The sequence below is a fragment of the Taudactylus pleione genome, unplaced genomic scaffold (assembly GCF_031769625.1).
Source record: "Taudactylus pleione unplaced genomic scaffold, aTauple2 ptg001919l, whole genome shotgun sequence".
NCBI lineage: Eukaryota > Metazoa > Chordata > Amphibia > Anura > Myobatrachidae > Taudactylus > Taudactylus pleione.
The window spans coordinates 313,231-333,311 of NW_028286316.1; the positions used below are offsets into that span (position 1 = coordinate 313,231).

At 40.1% G+C, this 20,081-nt stretch overlaps 1 protein-coding gene across 1 annotated transcript in view; it reads left to right on the forward strand.

Annotated features, from left to right (window-relative positions):
- Positions 1–45: 45 nt before the first annotated feature.
- Positions 46–20,081, forward strand: part of LOC148436185 (uncharacterized) — a 125,289-nt gene continuing 105,253 nt past the window's right edge. The window contains 4 exon segments of the mRNA XM_088465237.1: positions 46–121; positions 14,043–14,121; positions 14,216–14,313; positions 14,695–15,046. Of these exon segments, the coding sequence (XP_088321363.1) occupies positions 92–121; positions 14,043–14,121; positions 14,216–14,313; positions 14,695–15,046 (559 nt within the window). The 5' untranslated portion in view covers positions 46–91.

The window sequence follows — 20,081 nt, forward strand, 5'->3', positions numbered from 1 at the left end:
CTTTACTTCCGGGATGTGCATTCCACCCTACTTCCGGATTGTGCATTCCACACACAGGAAATGTGATCTTTCCCATTGCTGCAGCTTCCGGATGTCCGCCCAGAGTGTCCGGCAGCAGCAGGTAACGGTGTCCTACTATACAGGGGGAGCAGCATGTGGTTTCCTGTGTCTATTATTATACAGGGGAACAGCCTGTGGTGTCCTGTTAGTATTATACAGGTGGAGTGACTTGTGGTGTCCTGTTATTACTATTATTATGCAGGGGGAGCAGCCTGTGGTGTCCTATTACTATTATACAGGTGGAGTGACCTGTGGTGTCCTGTTATTATTATACAGGGGAGTGACCTGTGGTGTCCTGTTATAGCAGCAGCTGCAGAGTAATAATAATAACAGTAATGAGTGGTCAGGGAATAACACATAATAGGTATAACACATATGTACTGTATATACCATATGATACATAACAGGAGCTGGGGAAGGATATAAGGCTGCACTCCCTGAGCTGTAACTATTAAGGTATAATTAGCGCCAGTATCCATCCAGAGGTCAGTATTACGCCCACATTTGCAATCAGACAAGTCAACAGCGCTCCTAAGGGTTACCGAGATGCCCTAATCAGGGCCGTAACTAGGGTAACAGCAGGGCAGGGGGCGCTGTTTGGCACTGTCATTTTTCTGTTTATTATCATTTTCACTTGTAGCTTCCTCTTATTTTATCCCCAGCACCTCCTGGCCTCCCCTGTCTTATCCCTGGCCCTTCCCCATGACGCCATGCCCCTATTTTGGGTGCTTTATGCCCCTATTTGAAAAATAGGGGGACGCCAACGCTCTTTCTGGCACAAGGCACCAATAAGTGTAGTTACGGTTCTGGCCCTAATTATAAGCAAATGTCAGGGGAAATTGTGGTTGTGCTGTCAGGTGTTATTATATAATAGGAGTGAGGTAAGAGTATATAATAATAACACATTACATTTAGTATAGACAATAAAACATAAAACAAACCAATGTACTTAAACGTATCATTTCAATCTCTCAGATTTATAATTTCAATCTTTATGCTACGAGAAAATATAGTTCAGCACCAATTAAGGGGCGTATTCAATTAGCGGCGAAAACATGTTTTTTTCGACATTGGTGAAATTGTTCGATTCTCGCCAAAAGAAACGGCGTAAATGGCTGATTCTCTCCAAAAACAGGCGAAAATGGAGAAAGAAAACTGGAGAAAAGTTTTTTCCATCCCAGACCAGGAGAAAAAAATGCAAAATCCCCATTTTTGGCAAAAAATGTGGGGATTTCTTTCAGGACCCTTTGGACCCCCCCTAATGATAAATTACCCCCCAAAAAAATCTTTAGTTCCGTACGTTGGTGAAAAACGACCACGCAAAATTTGGGTGAAAAAAAAAATAGTTGAAAATGGTAGAAAGCTATTTTTTTTTCCATGAAATTACTGTCCCGCGTAAAGTGGGGGAACGTTAAAATGGGCGCAAGTATATTTTTGTGTCGTAAAAACGCAATTTTAAAAACCTTTTAAAAAACCGCCTGCTGCGACCGCATGTGATGTTTAAAACACTTGACGCAGCCATACCGCCCTCCAAAAAATCAGACACGATACGTTAAAACCATTTTCAATTATTTTTTCACCCAAGATTTGCGTGGTCATTTTTCACCAAAGTACGCAACTTACGAAAAAAATTGGGGGGTAATTTATTATTGAGGGGGTCCCAAAGGGTTCTGAAAGAAATCCACATATTTTTAGCCAAAAATAGGGATTTTTGTTTTTGCCTGTTTTTTGGCGAATGTCAACCAATTTCGCCAATGGGGAAAAAAACTGCTGTTTTCGCCACTAGTTGAATACGGCCCTAACTCTGCAGAGTGTTCCTGTAACATAGTATTAGGATTGTAGTAATACGTTTGTACAAAGTGACACAAGGTCTAAAAGCCACATTCCTCTGACTCTAATCATTACTAGCCCGAGAGAAAAGAAAGTTACTGTGCGATAGCTGAGTCAGGGCTAATACATGGTCAGTAATAAGATCATTGGTAGAAGGGGATATAATATGTCATGTACCTGGCACAGAGATCACAGACTGTCCTATCAGCAGATCTTACTAATATGTCCTTATTGTCAGCTTGTACGGTACGGGTAATGATGTGTCCTTATTGTCAGCTTGTACTGTACGGGTAATAATATGTCCTTATTGTCAGCTTGTACTGTACGGGGTAATGATGTGTCCTTATTGTCAGCTTGTACTGTATGGGTAATGATGTGTCCTTATTGTCAGCTTGTACTGTACGGGTAATGGCGTGTCCTTATTGTCAGCTTGTACTGTGCGGGGTAATGATGTGTCCTTATTGTCAGCTTGTACTGTACGGGTAATGATGTGTCCTTATTGTCAGCTTGTACTGTACGGGGTAATGATGTGTCCTTATTGTCAGCTTGTACTGTATGGGTAATGATGTGTCCTTATTGTCAGCTTGTACTGTACGGGTAATGATGTGTCCTTATTGTCAGCTTGTGCTGTGCGGGTAATGACGTGTCCTTATGGTCAGCTTGTACTGTATGGGGTAATGATGTGTCCTTATTGTCAGCTTGTAGTGTATGGGTAATGATGTGTCCTTATTGTCAGCTTGTACTGTACGGGTAATGACGTGTCTTTTTGTCAGCTTGTACTGTACGGGTAATGCCGTGTCCTTATTGTCAGCTTGTACTGTACGGGTAATGATGTGTCCTTATTGTCAGCTTGTACTGTACGGGTAATAATATATCCTTATTGTCAGCTTGTACTGTACGGGTAATGATGTGTCCTTATTGTCAGCTTGTACTGTACGGGTAATGATGTCCTTATTGTCAGCTTGTACTGTACGGGTAATGATGTGTCCTTATTCTCAGCTTGTACTGTACGGGTAATGACGTGTCCTTATTGTCAGCTTGTACTGTACGGGTAATGACGTGTCCTTATTGTCAGCTTGTAGTGTACGGGTAATGACATGTCCTTATTGTCAGCTTGTACTGTACGGGTAATGACGTGTCCTTAGTGTCAGCTTGTGCTGTACGGGTAATGACGTGTCTTTTTGTCAGCTTGTACTGTACGGGTAATGCCGTGTCCTTATTGTCAGCTTGTACTGTACGGGTAATGATGTGTCCTTATTGTCAGCTTGTACTGTACGGGTAATGACGTGTCCTTAGTGTCAGCTTGTGCTGTACGGGTAATGACGTGTCTTTTTGTCAGCTTGTACTGTACGGGTAATGACGTGTCCTTATTGTCAGCTTGTACTGTACCGGTAATGACGTGTCCTTATTGTCAGCTTGTACTGTACGGGTAATAATATATCCTTATTGTCAGCTTGTACTGTACGGGTAATGATGTGTCCTTATTGTCAGCTTGTACTGTACGGGTAATGATGTCCTTATTGTCAGCTTGTACTGTACGGGTAATGACGTGTCCTTATTGTCAGCTTGTACTGTACGGGTAATGATGTGTCCTTATTGTCAGCTTGTATTGTACGGGTAATGATGTCCTTATTGTCAGCTTGTACTGTATGGGTAATGATGTGTCCTTATTGTCAGCTTGTACTGTATGGGTAATGACGTGTCCTTATTGTCAGCTTGTGCTGTACGGGTAATGACGTGTCCTTATTGTCAGCTTGTACTGTACGGGTAATGACGTGTCCTTATTGTCAGCTTGTACTGTACGGGTAATGATGTGTCCTTATTGTCAGCTTGAGCTGTACGGGTAATGACGTGTCCTTATTGTCAGCTTGTACTGTACGGGTAATGACGTGTCCTTATTGTCAGCTTGTACTGTATGGGTAATGATGTGTCCTTATTGTAAGCTTGTACTGTACGGGGTAATGATGTGTCCTTATTGTCAGCTTGTACTGTACGGGTAGTGACGTGTCCTTATTGTCAGCTTGTACTGTACGGGTAACGATGTGTCCTTATGGTCAGCTTGTATTGTACGGGTAACGATGTGTCCTTATGGTCAGCTTGTACTGTACGGGTAACGATGTGTCCTTATGGTCAGCTTGTACTGTACTGGTAATGACGTGTCCTTACTGTCAGCTTGTACTGTACGGGTAATGGCGGCGTCCTCACAACCAATAGCCGCCGGCAGCGTTTCCTGATCTACATCTAGTCCCCGCAACTCTCCCAATCTCCAGGCAGCTCCGACCAGACACCAGGACAGCCAGGCTCCGCCCACGCCCCCGGAGAAACAGCAGCAGCACCTCCAGCCAATCGCTGGCTTTGTCTCTTTAGCCAATTGCAGCCTGCATTGTCTTCCTCCCCCTCTCTGAGCCCGCCAGCACAGCGCGTCGATCTGCTGGTCTCTCCTCCAGCTCAGGTCGGTCTCATGCGGTGCCTCTGCATCCTCCACCGGACGCGTGATTCCGGCCGCAGAGACTGTCCCGACTCACCCAGTACTGTGCAGCCACCCTCCTTCTCCGCAAAGGTAAGCGCTGCTCTCTGTCACTGCCCCATGATGTGTGGTCTGTCTGCCTGCCTACACTCCCCTGCATTGCATCTATGCCAGGAGAGATGGTTAGGCTTAAGGCTCTGACCCTGTATGTGTAGATGTGTCTCCCCTGCAGTAGTGTGTGTCCCCTGTGCCTGCAGTGCCTACCCCCAGTACTGCCTGTACTATCTATCCATCTGCTATCTACCCTTACCCCTTCCCTACTCCTAACCTAACCCCATCCTTGCCACTCAGTCCTGCCTAGCTGCTATCTGCCCTTGCCCCTTCCCTACTCCTAACCTAACCCCATCCTTGCCCCTCAGTCCAGTCTAGCTGCTATCTACCCTTGCCCCTTCCCTACTCCTAACCTAACCCCATCCTTGCCCCTCAGTCCTGCCTAGCTGCTATCTACCCTTGCCCCCTCCGTACCCCCATTACTGCCTGCCCCTAACATAATCCTTGCACCCCAGTACTGTCCTAGCTGCTATCTACCTCCTCCCTACCCCCAAAGCACTGTCGCCAGTACTGTCTGCCCCTAACCACCTCCTTGCTCAAATGATGCCCCAGATGATTTCTACCCTAACCCCCATACCCCTAGCACTGTCTGCCCCTAGCTCCATCCTTGCCCCACCTGGGACCCACAGTTTTATTCGCTCAGCGAGATCACTTGGCAATGGTAATAAGGCATAGGGTACAACAGGGTGTGAGGGGAGGACTAGGGGGCCGAGTGACCCCGTCCCACAGTATATATCCCCCTGACCCTGCTGTGCAATATATATATATATATATATATAAAATGAAATGAAAAGACAGGGCTCACTCACCAGAGGTAACTCACCAGTAGGTGTAAAAACACCTACTTTAATAATACCAGCATTGGTGCAGTATGAGTCGACGTTTCGACCGCAGAAACGCGTTTTTTTTCCAAGACACCTCCAGTGCAGACAGACAAAACACAGTAATAAGGCATAGGGTACAATAGAGTATGCTCTCTGGTTGCATGCTGAATGGATGTCTCTCTAAAAGCTGTCTTGACAAAGACTCTCTGGGGCCAAAACGTCCACTATACATCTTGAATATTGGTTTAATTAAAAGTGGATTATTTCTTACAGCGGTGAGTGCCCTGATTTTGGCTTTTGTGCCAATCCCTAGATTATATTATTGGATTGACTTTTTCTCTTCTCCTTAAAGGTGCACCTTGCATACAATTTATATTTTCGATGTGAGTGCAGATCCCTCTAAGATAGATATATATATATATATATATATATAAATGGTAATAAGGCATAGGGTACAATAGGGTGTGAGGGGAGGGCTAGGAAGTTGTGTCATCCCCCCACCCCCCCAATCGCTGCACAATATACCTACACTACTACTATAATTACATCCTATATATACCTACACTACTACTATAATTACATCCTATATATACCTACACTACTACAATTATGTCTTGTATATATACCTATACTGCTATAATTACCTCTTATATATACCTACACTATTACTATAATTACCTCCTATATATACCTACACCACTACTATAATTACCTCCTATATATACCTACACTACTACTATAAATACCTCCTATATATACCTATACTGCTATAATTACCTCCTATATATACCTACACTATTACTATAATTACCTCCTATATATACCTACACTACCTCCTATATATATCTACACTACTACTATAATTACCTCTTATATATACCTACACTACTACTATAATTACATCCTATATATACCTACACTACTACAATTATGTCTTGTATATATACCTATACTGCTATAATTACCTCCTATATATACCTACACCACTACTATAATTACCTCCTATATATACCTACACTACTACTATAATTACCTCCTATATATACCTACACTACTACTATAATTACCTCCTATATATACCTGTACTACTACTATAATTACCTCCTATATATACCTACACCACTACTATAATTACCTCCTATATATACCTACACTACTACTATAATTACCTCCTATATATACCTACACTACTACTATAATTACCTCCTATATATACCTACACTACTATAATTACCTCCTATATATACCTACACTACTACTAGAATTACCTCCTATATATATCTACACCACTACTGTAATTACCTCCTATATATACCTACACTACTACTATAGTTACCTCTTATATATACCTACACTACTACTATAATTACTTTTTATATATACCTGTACTACTACTATAATCACCTCCTATATACACCTACACCACTACTATAATTACCTCCTATATATACCTACACCACTACTATAATTACCTGCTATATATACCTACACTACTACTATAATTACCTCCTATATATACCTACACTACCTCCTATATATATCTACACTACTACTATAATTACCTCCTATATATACCTACACTACTACTATAATTACCTCCTATATATACCTACACTACTATAATCACCTCCTATATATACCTACACTACTACTATAATTACCTCCTATATATACCTACACTACTACTATAATTACCTCCTATATATACACCTACACTACTACTATAATTACCTCCTATATATACCTGTACTACTACTATAATCACCTACATATACCTACACTACTACTATAATTACCTCCTATATATACCTACACTACTACTATAATTACCTCCTATATATACCTATACTACTACTATAATTACCTCCTATATATACCTACACCACTACTATAATTACCTCCTATATATACCTGTACTACTACTATAATTACCTCCTATATATACCTCCACTACTACTATAATTACCTCCTATATATACCTATACTACTACTATAATTACCTCCTATATATACCTACACCACTACTATAATTACCTCCTATATATACCTGTACTACTACTATAATTACCTCCTATATATACCTACACTACTACTATAATTACCTCCTATATATACCTACACTACTACTATAATTACCTCCTATATATACCTATACTACTACTATAATTACCTCCTATATATACCTACACCACTACTATAATTACCTCCTATATATACCTCCACTACTACTATAATTACCTCCTATATATACCTATACTACTACTATAATTACCTCCTATATATACCTACACCACTACTATAATTACCTCCTATATATACCTGTACTACTACTATAATTACCTCCTATATATACCTACACTGCTACTATAATTACCTCCTATATATACCTACACTGCTACTATAATTACCTCCTATATATACCTACACTACTACTATAATTACCTCCTATATATACCTCCACTACTACTATAATTACCTCCTATATATACCTACACTACTACTATAATTACCTCCTACACTACTACTATAATTACCTCCTATATATACCTACACTACTACTATAATCACCTCCTATATATACCTGTACTACTACTATAATTACCTCATATATACCTACACTACCTCCTATATATATCTACACTACTACTATAATTACCTCCTATATATACCTGTGCTACTACTATAATCACCTCCTATATATACCTGAACTACTACTATAATTACCTCCCATATATACCTACACTACTACTATAATCACCTCCTATATATACCTGTACTACTACTATAATTACCTCATATATACCTACACTACCTCCTATATATATCTACACTACTACTATAATTACCTCCTATATATACCTGTGCTACTACTATAATTACCTCCTATATATACCTACACCACTACTATAATTACCTCCTATATATATCTACACTACTACTATAATTACCTCCTATATATACCTGTGCTACTACTATAATTACCTCCTATATATACCTACACTACTACTATAATTACCTCCTATATATACCTACACTACTACTATAATCACCTCCTATATATACCTGAACTACTACTATAATTACCTCCTATATATACCTATACTACTACAATTATGTCTTATACATATATATATATATATATATATATATACTACTATAATTACCTCATATATACCTGTACTTCTACTATAATTACCTCCTATATATACCTACACTACTGCTATAATTACCTCCTACACTACTACTATAATTACCTCCTATATATACCTACACTACTATAATTACCTCCTATATATACCTATACTACTATAATTACCTCCTATATATAACTACACTACTACTATAATTACCTCCTATATATACCTACACTACTACTGTAATAACCTATATATACCTACACTACTGCTATAATTACCTCCTATATATACCTACTATACTATGTAATTACCTCATATATACCTACACTACTACTGTAATTACCTCCTATATATACCTACACTACTACTACAATTACCTCCTATATATACCTACTATACTACTGTAATTACCTCCTATATATACCAACACTACTACTATAATTACCTCCTATATATACCTATACTGCTATAATTACCTCCTATATATACCTACACTATTACTATAATTACCTCCTATATATACCTACACTACCTCCTATATATATCTACACTACTACTATAATTACCTCTTATATATACCTACACTACTACTATAATTACATCCTATATATACCTACACTACTACAATTATGTCTTGTATATATACCTATACTGCTATAATTACCTCCTATATATACCTACACCACTACTATAATTACCTCCTATATATACCTACACTACTACTATAATTACCTCCTATATATACCTACACTACTACTATAATTACCTCCTATATATACCTGTACTACTACTATAATTACCTCCTATATATACCTACACCACTACTATAATTACCTCCTATATATACCTACACTACTACTATAATTACCTCCTATATATACCTACACTACTACTATAATTACCTCCTATATATACCTACACTACTATAATTACCTCCTATATATACCTACACTACTACTAGAATTACCTCCTATATATATCTACACCACTACTGTAATTACCTCCTATATATACCTACACTACTACTATAGTTACCTCTTATATATACCTACACTACTACTATAATTACTTTTTATATATACCTGTACTACTACTATAATCACCTCCTATATACACCTACACCACTACTATAATTACCTCCTATATATACCTACACTACTACTATAATTACCTCCTATATATACCTACACTACCTCCTATATATATCTACACTACTACTATAATTACCTCCTATATATACCTACACTACTACTATAATTACCTCCTATATATACCTACACTACTATAATCACCTCCTATATATACCTACACTACTACTATAATTACCTCCTATATATACCTACACTACTACTATAATTACCTCCTATATATACACCTACACTACTACTATAATTACCTCCTATATATACCTGTACTACTACTATAATCACCTACATATACCTACACTACTACTATAATTACCTCCTATATATACCTACACTACTACTATAATTACCTCCTATATATACCTATACTACTACTATAATTACCTCCTATATATACCTACACCACTACTATAATTACCTCCTATATATACCTGTACTACTACTATAATTACCTCCTATATATACCTCCACTACTACTATAATTACCTCCTATATATACCTATACTACTACTATAATTACCTCCTATATATACCTACACCACTACTATAATTACCTCCTATATATACCTGTACTACTACTATAATTACCTCCTATATATACCTACACTACTACTATAATTACCTCCTATATATACCTACACTACTACTATAATTACCTCCTATATATACCTATACTACTACTATAATTACCTCCTATATATACCTACACCACTACTATAATTACCTCCTATATATACCTCCACTACTACTATAATTACCTCCTATATATACCTATACTACTACTATAATTACCTCCTATATATACCTACACCACTACTATAATTACCTCCTATATATACCTGTACTACTACTATAATTACCTCCTATATATACCTACACTGCTACTATAATTACCTCCTATATATACCTACACTGCTACTATAATTACCTCCTATATATACCTACACTACTACTATAATTACCTCCTATATATACCTCCACTACTACTATAATTACCTCCTATATATACCTACACTACTACTATAATTACCTCCTACACTACTACTATAATTACCTCCTATATATACCTACACTACTACTATAATCACCTCCTATATATACCTGTACTACTACTATAATTACCTCATATATACCTACACTACCTCCTATATATATCTACACTACTACTATAATTACCTCCTATATATACCTGTGCTACTACTATAATCACCTCCTATATATACCTGAACTACTACTATAATTACCTCCCATATATACCTACACTACTACTATAATCACCTCCTATATATACCTGTACTACTACTATAATTACCTCATATATACCTACACTACCTCCTATATATATCTACACTACTACTATAATTACCTCCTATATATACCTGTGCTACTACTATAATTACCTCCTATATATACCTACACCACTACTATAATTACCTCCTATATATATCTACACTACTACTATAATTACCTCCTATATATACCTGTGCTACTACTATAATTACCTCCTATATATACCTACACTACTACTATAATTACCTCCTATATATACCTACACTACTACTATAATCACCTCCTATATATACCTGAACTACTACTATAATTACCTCCTATATATACCTATACTACTACAATTATGTCTTATACATATATATATATATATATATATATATATATATACTACTATAATTACCTCATATATACCTGTACTTCTACTATAATTACCTCCTATATATACCTACACTACTGCTATAATTACCTCCTACACTACTACTATAATTACCTCCTATATATACCTACACTACTATAATTACCTCCTATATATACCTATACTACTATAATTACCTCCTATATATAACTACACTACTACTATAATTACCTCCTATATATACCTACACTACTACTGTAATAACCTATATATACCTACACTACTGCTATAATTACCTCCTATATATACCTACTATACTATGTAATTACCTCATATATACCTACACTACTACTGTAATTACCTCCTATATATACCTACACTACTACTACAATTACCTCCTATATATACCTACTATACTACTGTAATTACCTCCTATATATACCAACACTACTACTATAATTACCTCCTATATATACCTACACTACTATAATTACCTCCTATATATACCTATACTATTATAATTGCCTCCTATGTATACCTTTACCAGGGCTTGACACATTTTTGTAAAATCTAGGTGCCAGCTTAAAAGTTTGAACCAGACTTTCGTCCGCGACCAAAATATATGAAAACTTGTATAGACCACCTTAATCTTCCTGCATGCCATCAAACCACCAAACTTGAAGAGGGGGACCCTTTATTTGGGGGGTCCCCAGCTCCCCAGGGATCCCCGGCTTGGGCTGACTAGCGGTCAGGGGTGATGCTTCGGCTGGGGGACCCGGTGAAAGGGCTCCCCTGGCTGTGCATCACCCCCTGCTAGAAAGAGTCAGGTGCTGGTTCTGGTAAATAGAGGGGCACCCTACTCATTTTCCCCCCCTATATTTTCAGAACCAGGACTGTCTCAGAGCCCAGTGCTTGTTTGCGCTGAATATGTAATTTCCCTACGTCATTTGTCCCCCGTATTTTGGCAACCAGGACTGTTTCTGAAAAGCCTGGTGCTGGTTGCGCTTAATACGGGGGACCCCTACATCATTTGTCCCCTGTATTTAGCACAACCAGTACTGGGTCTCCAAAGCCCGGTACTGGTGGTCCTTTGAGGGGCGGGCCACACCATTTTCTTTTTTTTTTTTTTTACACGGTTTCTTTTTTTAAACACAGAAGCACAGACAGGTCTCACTGATCCCATCCGCGCTTCTGTGTTTATTTATACACAGATGGAGGTATCAGGAATCTTTCAGATCCGAGCCTGCATCTGTCTACTGCAACCCCCGGTTCTGCCGCCTGCCCTACCGCTAACTCCCCGGTTCCCGGCCGCAGCTAACGCCTGCTACCCCCCCGTGTTCTGGCTGTAGTATACGGCTGCTTCCTTCCCCCGAGCCCACTGCTGCCACCGCCCGCACTGACCTGCCATCTTGGTGAACCCAAGTGAAGCCACAGTGGGTACAACTGATGGACGCTCCTACTGAGGCTGCGCATCAAGTTGAAACTTCCTATCTATATAATGGCAGATTCGTGAGGTAATAGTTTAAAAACTGTAACTTTCTCAATTATCTAAACCCCAAAAAGCACATACCCTGGAACAATAGCTACCAAATAAAACAAACCCCATGTCTAAATTTGCCCAAAAAACCCCCATAGAGAACAGCAGAAAAGTGGTCCCAACTGAGAGTATCAGAAAAAACTTATAGTTGGAACTTTAGATTACTCCCAAAACCTCTTTTTTTAAAATGTTTTCTGCCCTAAAATTTGGCATGCACCGAGCGACAGTTCTACCAGCCCATGCCAATGTGCTGGTAGAACCAATGAGCACACAATTTTGTGAATTAGCAGTTCCACCACTTTGTGAGTGACAGCAGTCTCACTCTGCAGTTAACCACAGGATGTGATGGCATACCATATCTGTATTGCGAAAGGAACATGTCCATTAAGGTGTCAGCCTTAATGATCGTAATTTCATTTTTATTTTTTTTTGTTTGAGTGGCACAAATTCAGTAGGTTTTGTGAAATTTCAGATCATGTGTAAGAAGCCTTAATGGGACATGTGAAACCGTAAGGTTTTTTGTCTATGAAATACAATTATATGTGTGTCACAGTTGGAGCAAATGAGATGTAGTGACCGTACAGTGTGTGTCATTCTCCCCCATTACCTAATCTAAACTGCAAACACCTCTGTGGTAAAAGATCAAGCTCCTGATGTGCACCTAATAAATAAAGCGTTGAGGTTCATGTAGGAGGCCGGGGGGGAAGTCACAGTGTTTGGTTACACTACAGGTTCCTCATTAATTATTTCACATGGTTCTAGATTGTTACACCTGCCTTACATTATTATGGGACCCTGTAACACTGGTATTGGGTCCATATTATTGATTGGTCCCTAGGACCTACATAACTTGTCAGTGCGTTCACTGACTCCTCACTGTACATTGGCTATGTTCAGATGCCGACTTCTTTCCTTGTTCTGCCTCTCTAGGGCAGAGATATCTGCTTGTTTCCATATATCTAGGCATATATCTGGGAATGGGACATTATACAGTAACACCAGGGAATGTGTCTGGGTGATGACTGGAGAGGTGACTGCTGGGAATGGGACATTATACTGTAACACCAGGGAATGTGTCTGGGTGATTACTGGAGAGGTGACTGCTGGGAATGGGACATTATACAGTAACACCAGGGGATGTGTCTGGGTGATGACAGGAGAGGTGACTGCTGGGAATGGGACACTATACAGTAACACCAGGGGATGTGTCTGGGTGATACCTGTATCATTGTGTGTGTCAGGTAACTATAAGGTGTCAGGATGTCACTGTCTATGTCTCCATGCAGGTGGGGGAGTATATAGAGGAACACAAGGGTCTGTACAAGGACATGATGATGGAGAATCACTGGCCCCTCACATCTCTGGGTAAGAGGAGACTAGTATGGGGCCCCTGTATATACACACATCACCTGATAATCACATATATACAATGTACTCAGTCACTGTGTGTCTCCTACAGATGGACCCAGTAACAGAACTACCCCAGAGAGATGTCCCCATTCTCTTTATTCACAGGAGTGTACAGAGGAGAATCACAGGATTTCACTGGAGCATCAGGTACAGTAGGTGGTATTTAAGGTCTCACCATATACCAAAGTGACTGTCACTATATGATGTGTACAGCAGCTGTGTATGTCTTAAGATGGGTAGACACTAGGTCGATCGGCCGACCTATCTAACGATTGGTTAGTGTTTACACACTTACCAGTAGTCTGCTCGATGTGCCAGACTTGGCAGCTCAACTGGGCAGGCATTTAAATTGCCCATCCAGTTGAGCTATCAATCACTGGCTGGTCCCTGCAGCATGTGTAGGGGTAATCAAATGGTCGATATATCTCTATTTTGTTAAACCTGCTTTATACAATGATATTCTATTGTTTAATATCAATAAAATCACACCCTACTAAAGTTTTAACAATTTTTTTTTTATTCATTTAGGGTGAAGCCCTGACTGATAATAAGACAGAAGATACAAAGGGAGAAGAAGATACGTATGTTACTGATAATAAGGCAGAAGATATAGAAGGAGAAGAAACGTATGTAACTCATATGAAGGCAGAAGATATAGAGGGAGAAGAGACGTATGTAACTGATATGAAGGCAGAAGATATAGAGGGAGAAGAAGAGACGTATGTGACTGATATGAAGGCAGAAGATATAGAGGGAGAAGAGACGTATGTGACTGATATGAAGGCAGAGGGAGAAGAAGGGATAGAGGGAGAAGAACCGACTTATGTGATCGGTGATCAGCAGTGTAAAGAGGAGGAAATCCCTACAGATATCAGCACAGGTGAGTAATAATCACTTATTACATAATAGTCACATATTCTCCTTGCTCATTACAATAATCTCTTAATCTACACCCTCCTCTGCCAGTACAAACTAATGAGGACAATGTATATTTCAGTGATATACTATTAAACAATATAGCACAGAATAATTACCCCCAGTACTCTAAGGCTGGGTACACACTCGAGCGATGGGCATTCTTTCAGACATCACCTGTGAACAGTGATTGTGCGCCCACACTGGATCACTTTAATGAACAACGGAACGATTACCGTTACATCATTCATTAACCATACACTGGATGCTAGCGATATCGCTAGGTTTGATGTGCAGCTCGACCATGGGAGTGCACAATCGCCAGTACACACTGAGTGATGTAGGCAATATGTCATTATGAAATGGCATATCGGCCCGACATCGCTCCAGCTCTACCCAGCTTTAAACACACCAGTAGAAAGTCCCATCCATTCCACATTGTGTTAAAAGGCACCATCATAATCTCACTAAAGGTTAAAGCTCCCATATCCAGTAATACGAAATATTCCAAAATAAGGAATTTGTTTTAGCATGACATAATGTATAAAATTACCTTGAGGCTGTGTGTATATGAAACATAAATGCGTTCTGTGTTTAGACTTGGAGCCCAGCCTCAAGTTCACTAATTATGGTATGTACATATTCCAAAATATGGAAAAATCCAGTATCCAAAATACCCCTGGTCCCAAGCATTTTGGATCTGGGAGACTCAACCTGTATTAAGTTAAATAGTCCCTTCATAAATAAAATTACGCACACCAATAATTAGAACTCACCCTCACCATTAAGTTAGTACGCCTCCCTGTCCTTACGCACCAAGTTCATATAAGCCTTCCCGAACACTTACCTTATTTCCATGGGTGATCTGTGTTGTAGACACCTCTCTTGCTCTGAGGAGGCCCAGCACAACGGGATGGTGGTGCACAGGTAAGGTGGGACTGCTGTCCCATAGGTGACAAGGTTGGGAATTACACCTTGATTAGTCAACTAGCTAATGGATAGAAGTCCCATTCCCCCCCACCACGCCCCCTACCCTGTGATCTGAGAAGGGCAGTCATCACTACTCCCTCGGCGAAAGGCGGAGCACAAAACTGAAAGTGATGTAATGTACCGGTCAGTCTCAGAAGAAACTATGGTCCCTTCCAGATTTGGAGCAGGTACTTCTTTGATGTCCATGGACACCACACATTCAACAATTGTCAATACTGGTGACGATTGGTCACGTGTACTCTTGTCCCACAATCTGAACCATTTGGCATTTTCTAGATAAGAATTGGTCAAGAAGATCTGCCCAGTTTCTGAACCATGAAAATCTCTTCTACTAGATGCAAAACAGAATCCAAGTAGTGCCCAAGAACTATTTATGGAACGTCACAAAACCCATAATCCCAAGTGAAGAAGATCGCGGTTTTCAGCTGACACCTGGAGAAACAAATGTTCTGCGCTTCCCGGAAGAGAACTGACAAATATTTTCTAGCTGAAAGAAAAATTTCAGAAGAATCTCTGATTGTGTGAGATCTCAATCACTTTGCAAGGAACAAACGTTTTTATATGGAGTCTGTAAGATTTATTCTCAGGGGCGATTCAATTGTTTTTCTTAGTAATAGAAATGATAGATACAAACTCTAAGGGTTTGTGGGCTCATCTGTACAATAAAGTAATGCTAGCTGTATGGAGGCCAGAGAAAGACATGGTTAGCCGGAATCGGTATGAAATACAGATGGACGGGATGCCGGCTGTCAGTATACTGACAGCGGCAACCCTTAGGTGCAAATCCCGATGGGGGAACGGTGAGTACTGTTCCCCTGTCATATTTAACCCCTAACCCTTACCCTCCTCTACTGTACCCTAATACTAACCCTCCATACCCTGCACTCTAACCCTCCCGGTAAGTGCCTAACCCTCCCCCCTTAGTGCCTAACCCTAAACCCTCCCTGGTGGTGCCTGAACCAAACCCCACAATGCCCGGAGCCTAACTCTAACTTCTCCCCGCCCGCAGCCTAATGCTAACACCCCCAGGGGCGTCTAAGATCTTCCTCCCTCCCAAGACTGATATTTTTCCACGGTGTCCTTACGATCGGGATGCCGTCTCCCGGGATCCCAACTTTGGCATCCTGAGTCTTGTCGGGATTTTGGCGCTGGTGTTGTCTCGGGATTCTGATACCGGGGTTCCGGTAGACGGCACTGCCACGATTACACTTGGAAGTGCAGCCGCCAACTTGATGTCAGGAACCGTACTCACTTCTGTGGTATCGCGGAGAGTGCTGCTGGCGGGTCCTCGGCTTGATGGTGGTCTCAGGTTGGGAGCTCCGGCAGCATTCACACTGGCTTTGGACACTGAATACGGTCATGGCGGCTCCTATCCAACTAGATGTGTCACTGAGGGGTCCTCCGTGTGCTGGTGGTCTCAGGGGGCTCGGGGTTGGGCATTGCCATGTTGGTCCTGGTCAGGGGTCCACTATGTCTCCAATGGGTATCCAGGTCAGCGGCTACCCGACGTTTTCAGCCAATCCCTGCAACAGTCGGTATAAAGCCTTGCTCCTGTCAGCATTCAGTGCGTAAGCTTTGTTACTAATACATGCATCTGGTTCCAGCTCCCATGCTAAGGTTGCACCTGTCATTCTAACGACTCCGGCTCCTGTGTATTCATCCAAGTTTGGGTCACTCCATCTCCAGTATTATTTTCAATGTCTGGCACCAGTGTGTTCTCCAAGTCTGGTCCTACTGCAGCACCAGTATTATAACTAAGTCTGATCTCCTTCCATTTCTGGTATTTTCTCCAACTCAAGGTCCACCCTGGTCTCTAGTACAGTCCCATCTGTCCTCTACCTGCAAATCTGGCCTTAGTCCAGCCCAGTGTCTATTATTAGTACCATTCTTGGTTCTGACTATTATGATATAATCTACGTTATATCGCCCTGCTGCTTATATTCCATCTATGAGGAGGACTTATATACGACCCTCTTTACTGCAAACCTTCTGTACCATCATTGAGCAGGTAAATACAAACAAATATAAAACCCAGGCGCTTAGGAGTTGATAGATTCTCTTCAGTCTCAATGCGGCTGTATGAGATAGTCACACTCATAAATATAAAGATGTATATATAGAAAAACCACAGTTGCAGAGGCTGGAGGTAATAATTGTTGTACTAAAGTCAAGTTTTAAAAAGATGCATAAACATTTATTTATAAATCAATCATATTAATAGTGTCAACAAGTGACCTCAAGTAAAACAATAATAATAACAATAACAACCTTAACAATATTAATAATGAACATGTAGCATGAAATGTATAATCCCTGGATATGGCCCAATATTAGATTCTCTCCTTTCTCCAGATATTGAAAGAGTAGTCTTTTAAGATAGTCACTAATTAATAGTGAGGCTAATTAGCCTATACAATTGGATAGGTGGAAAGAGTTCTTTTAATAGGTATAATACCTGTAAAACTCCTGTCCCTTATTGCCAGAGTGTATAACGGAGACCATTGGAAATACACACCTTGTGCCTGGATGTTTAAACGCTCAACCCGACCAGCGGGGAGCGCCTGCCATAGGTGGTTGTCCGTTAGTATTCTGGGGTCGCAGATGATGAAGTCCCCGCTCGGTGCCACTCACAGCTCCAGCTGTATTGGTTCTGGGAGAAGGATCTAGGTGTTAGCCTGCGGCCGAATTGAAAGTCCTGTCTTGTGCTCCGTATACCTCCAGGCAGTGCAGCAATGAGGTAGGGTCCGTTTCCCCAGCTGGCTTCCCAGTGAGAACTTGCTCGTTGGTGAGGATGATGTTTGCTACTCCCTGGGAGATGGTTGAGCCGGGTGCTGCCAGCAAAAAGCCACAGGTCTTTAGAGTTGCAGACAGGAGTTGAGTTGAGCCGTATCCACGGGATTTTTAGCATAGAATAACACCTACGCGTTTCAACGTCTCAAGGACATCTTTTTCAAGGTGGCTACAATGTAATCATTTCCAGATACTTAAATAGCATTCTAAATGAGCTACATTCAATCCAGCTGTTAATTAAAATATTTGATTTTGAGTACAACCATTTAAAATACTGATGAGAGATTCAAACAGGAGGGAGTATAGACTGCATAAATCAAGTCTATGCAGAAATTGTACTTAATGTTTAATTTGTAAATTGGAATGTGATAAAACACTCTCTCAATAAAAACGTTTTTTTAGATGTTTATTTTCAATAGACAGCTCACATTAAAATAATCTTATATTTCACGGTTCCTTTGTTTCTTAGTGGACTAGCATATACTAGTCAAAAGAAGTTAATAATTAATAAATCAGTCTGGGAGTGTACACACATGCATATATATGCATCTTTTTAAAACTTGACTTGAGTACAACAATTATTACCTCCAGCCTCTGCGACTGTGGTTTTTATATATATATATAATCATTGAGCAGATACCTGAGCCGCTACTGAGCAATACAGATTGCCCAGTCCTGACACTGGACAGGTACTAACAGATTTATTGAGCAGTGATACAGCGCACTCGGGGGCAATAATGAAATTGTTATAAATAACGGACTTGAACTACAAGTCCCAGTAATCTTGCACATATGTAAACGGATATTTAGAAACTAAAATGTTCACAAGATATATAAGGCAGACTTATTGGTGGATAGCGGAATGGAGTGAGCCATGGGGAGTAGAGCACAGAGGCAGGATAGGAGGCACAGAACAAATGCACTGATGAGCTGTGTGGGAAAAGAAAGCCTGAGGATGCAGGGCTGTGTAGGAGCAGTGAGGTATGAGGCACACGTACTGATGGACTGCAAGGCTGCACAGGCATAGCAATATTTACACTATGACACTTCTGTACTTTATAGTGGGACAGAGTGTAACTTGCAGGATCAGAGCAGCAGGTGCTGGGTATATATATGGGCACCAGTGTGTACAATGTATATGTAATAATTACACTATGACACACCTGTAATGTATAGCAGCACCGTGTACATTATCAGGACAGCGTGTAACTTGCAGGCTC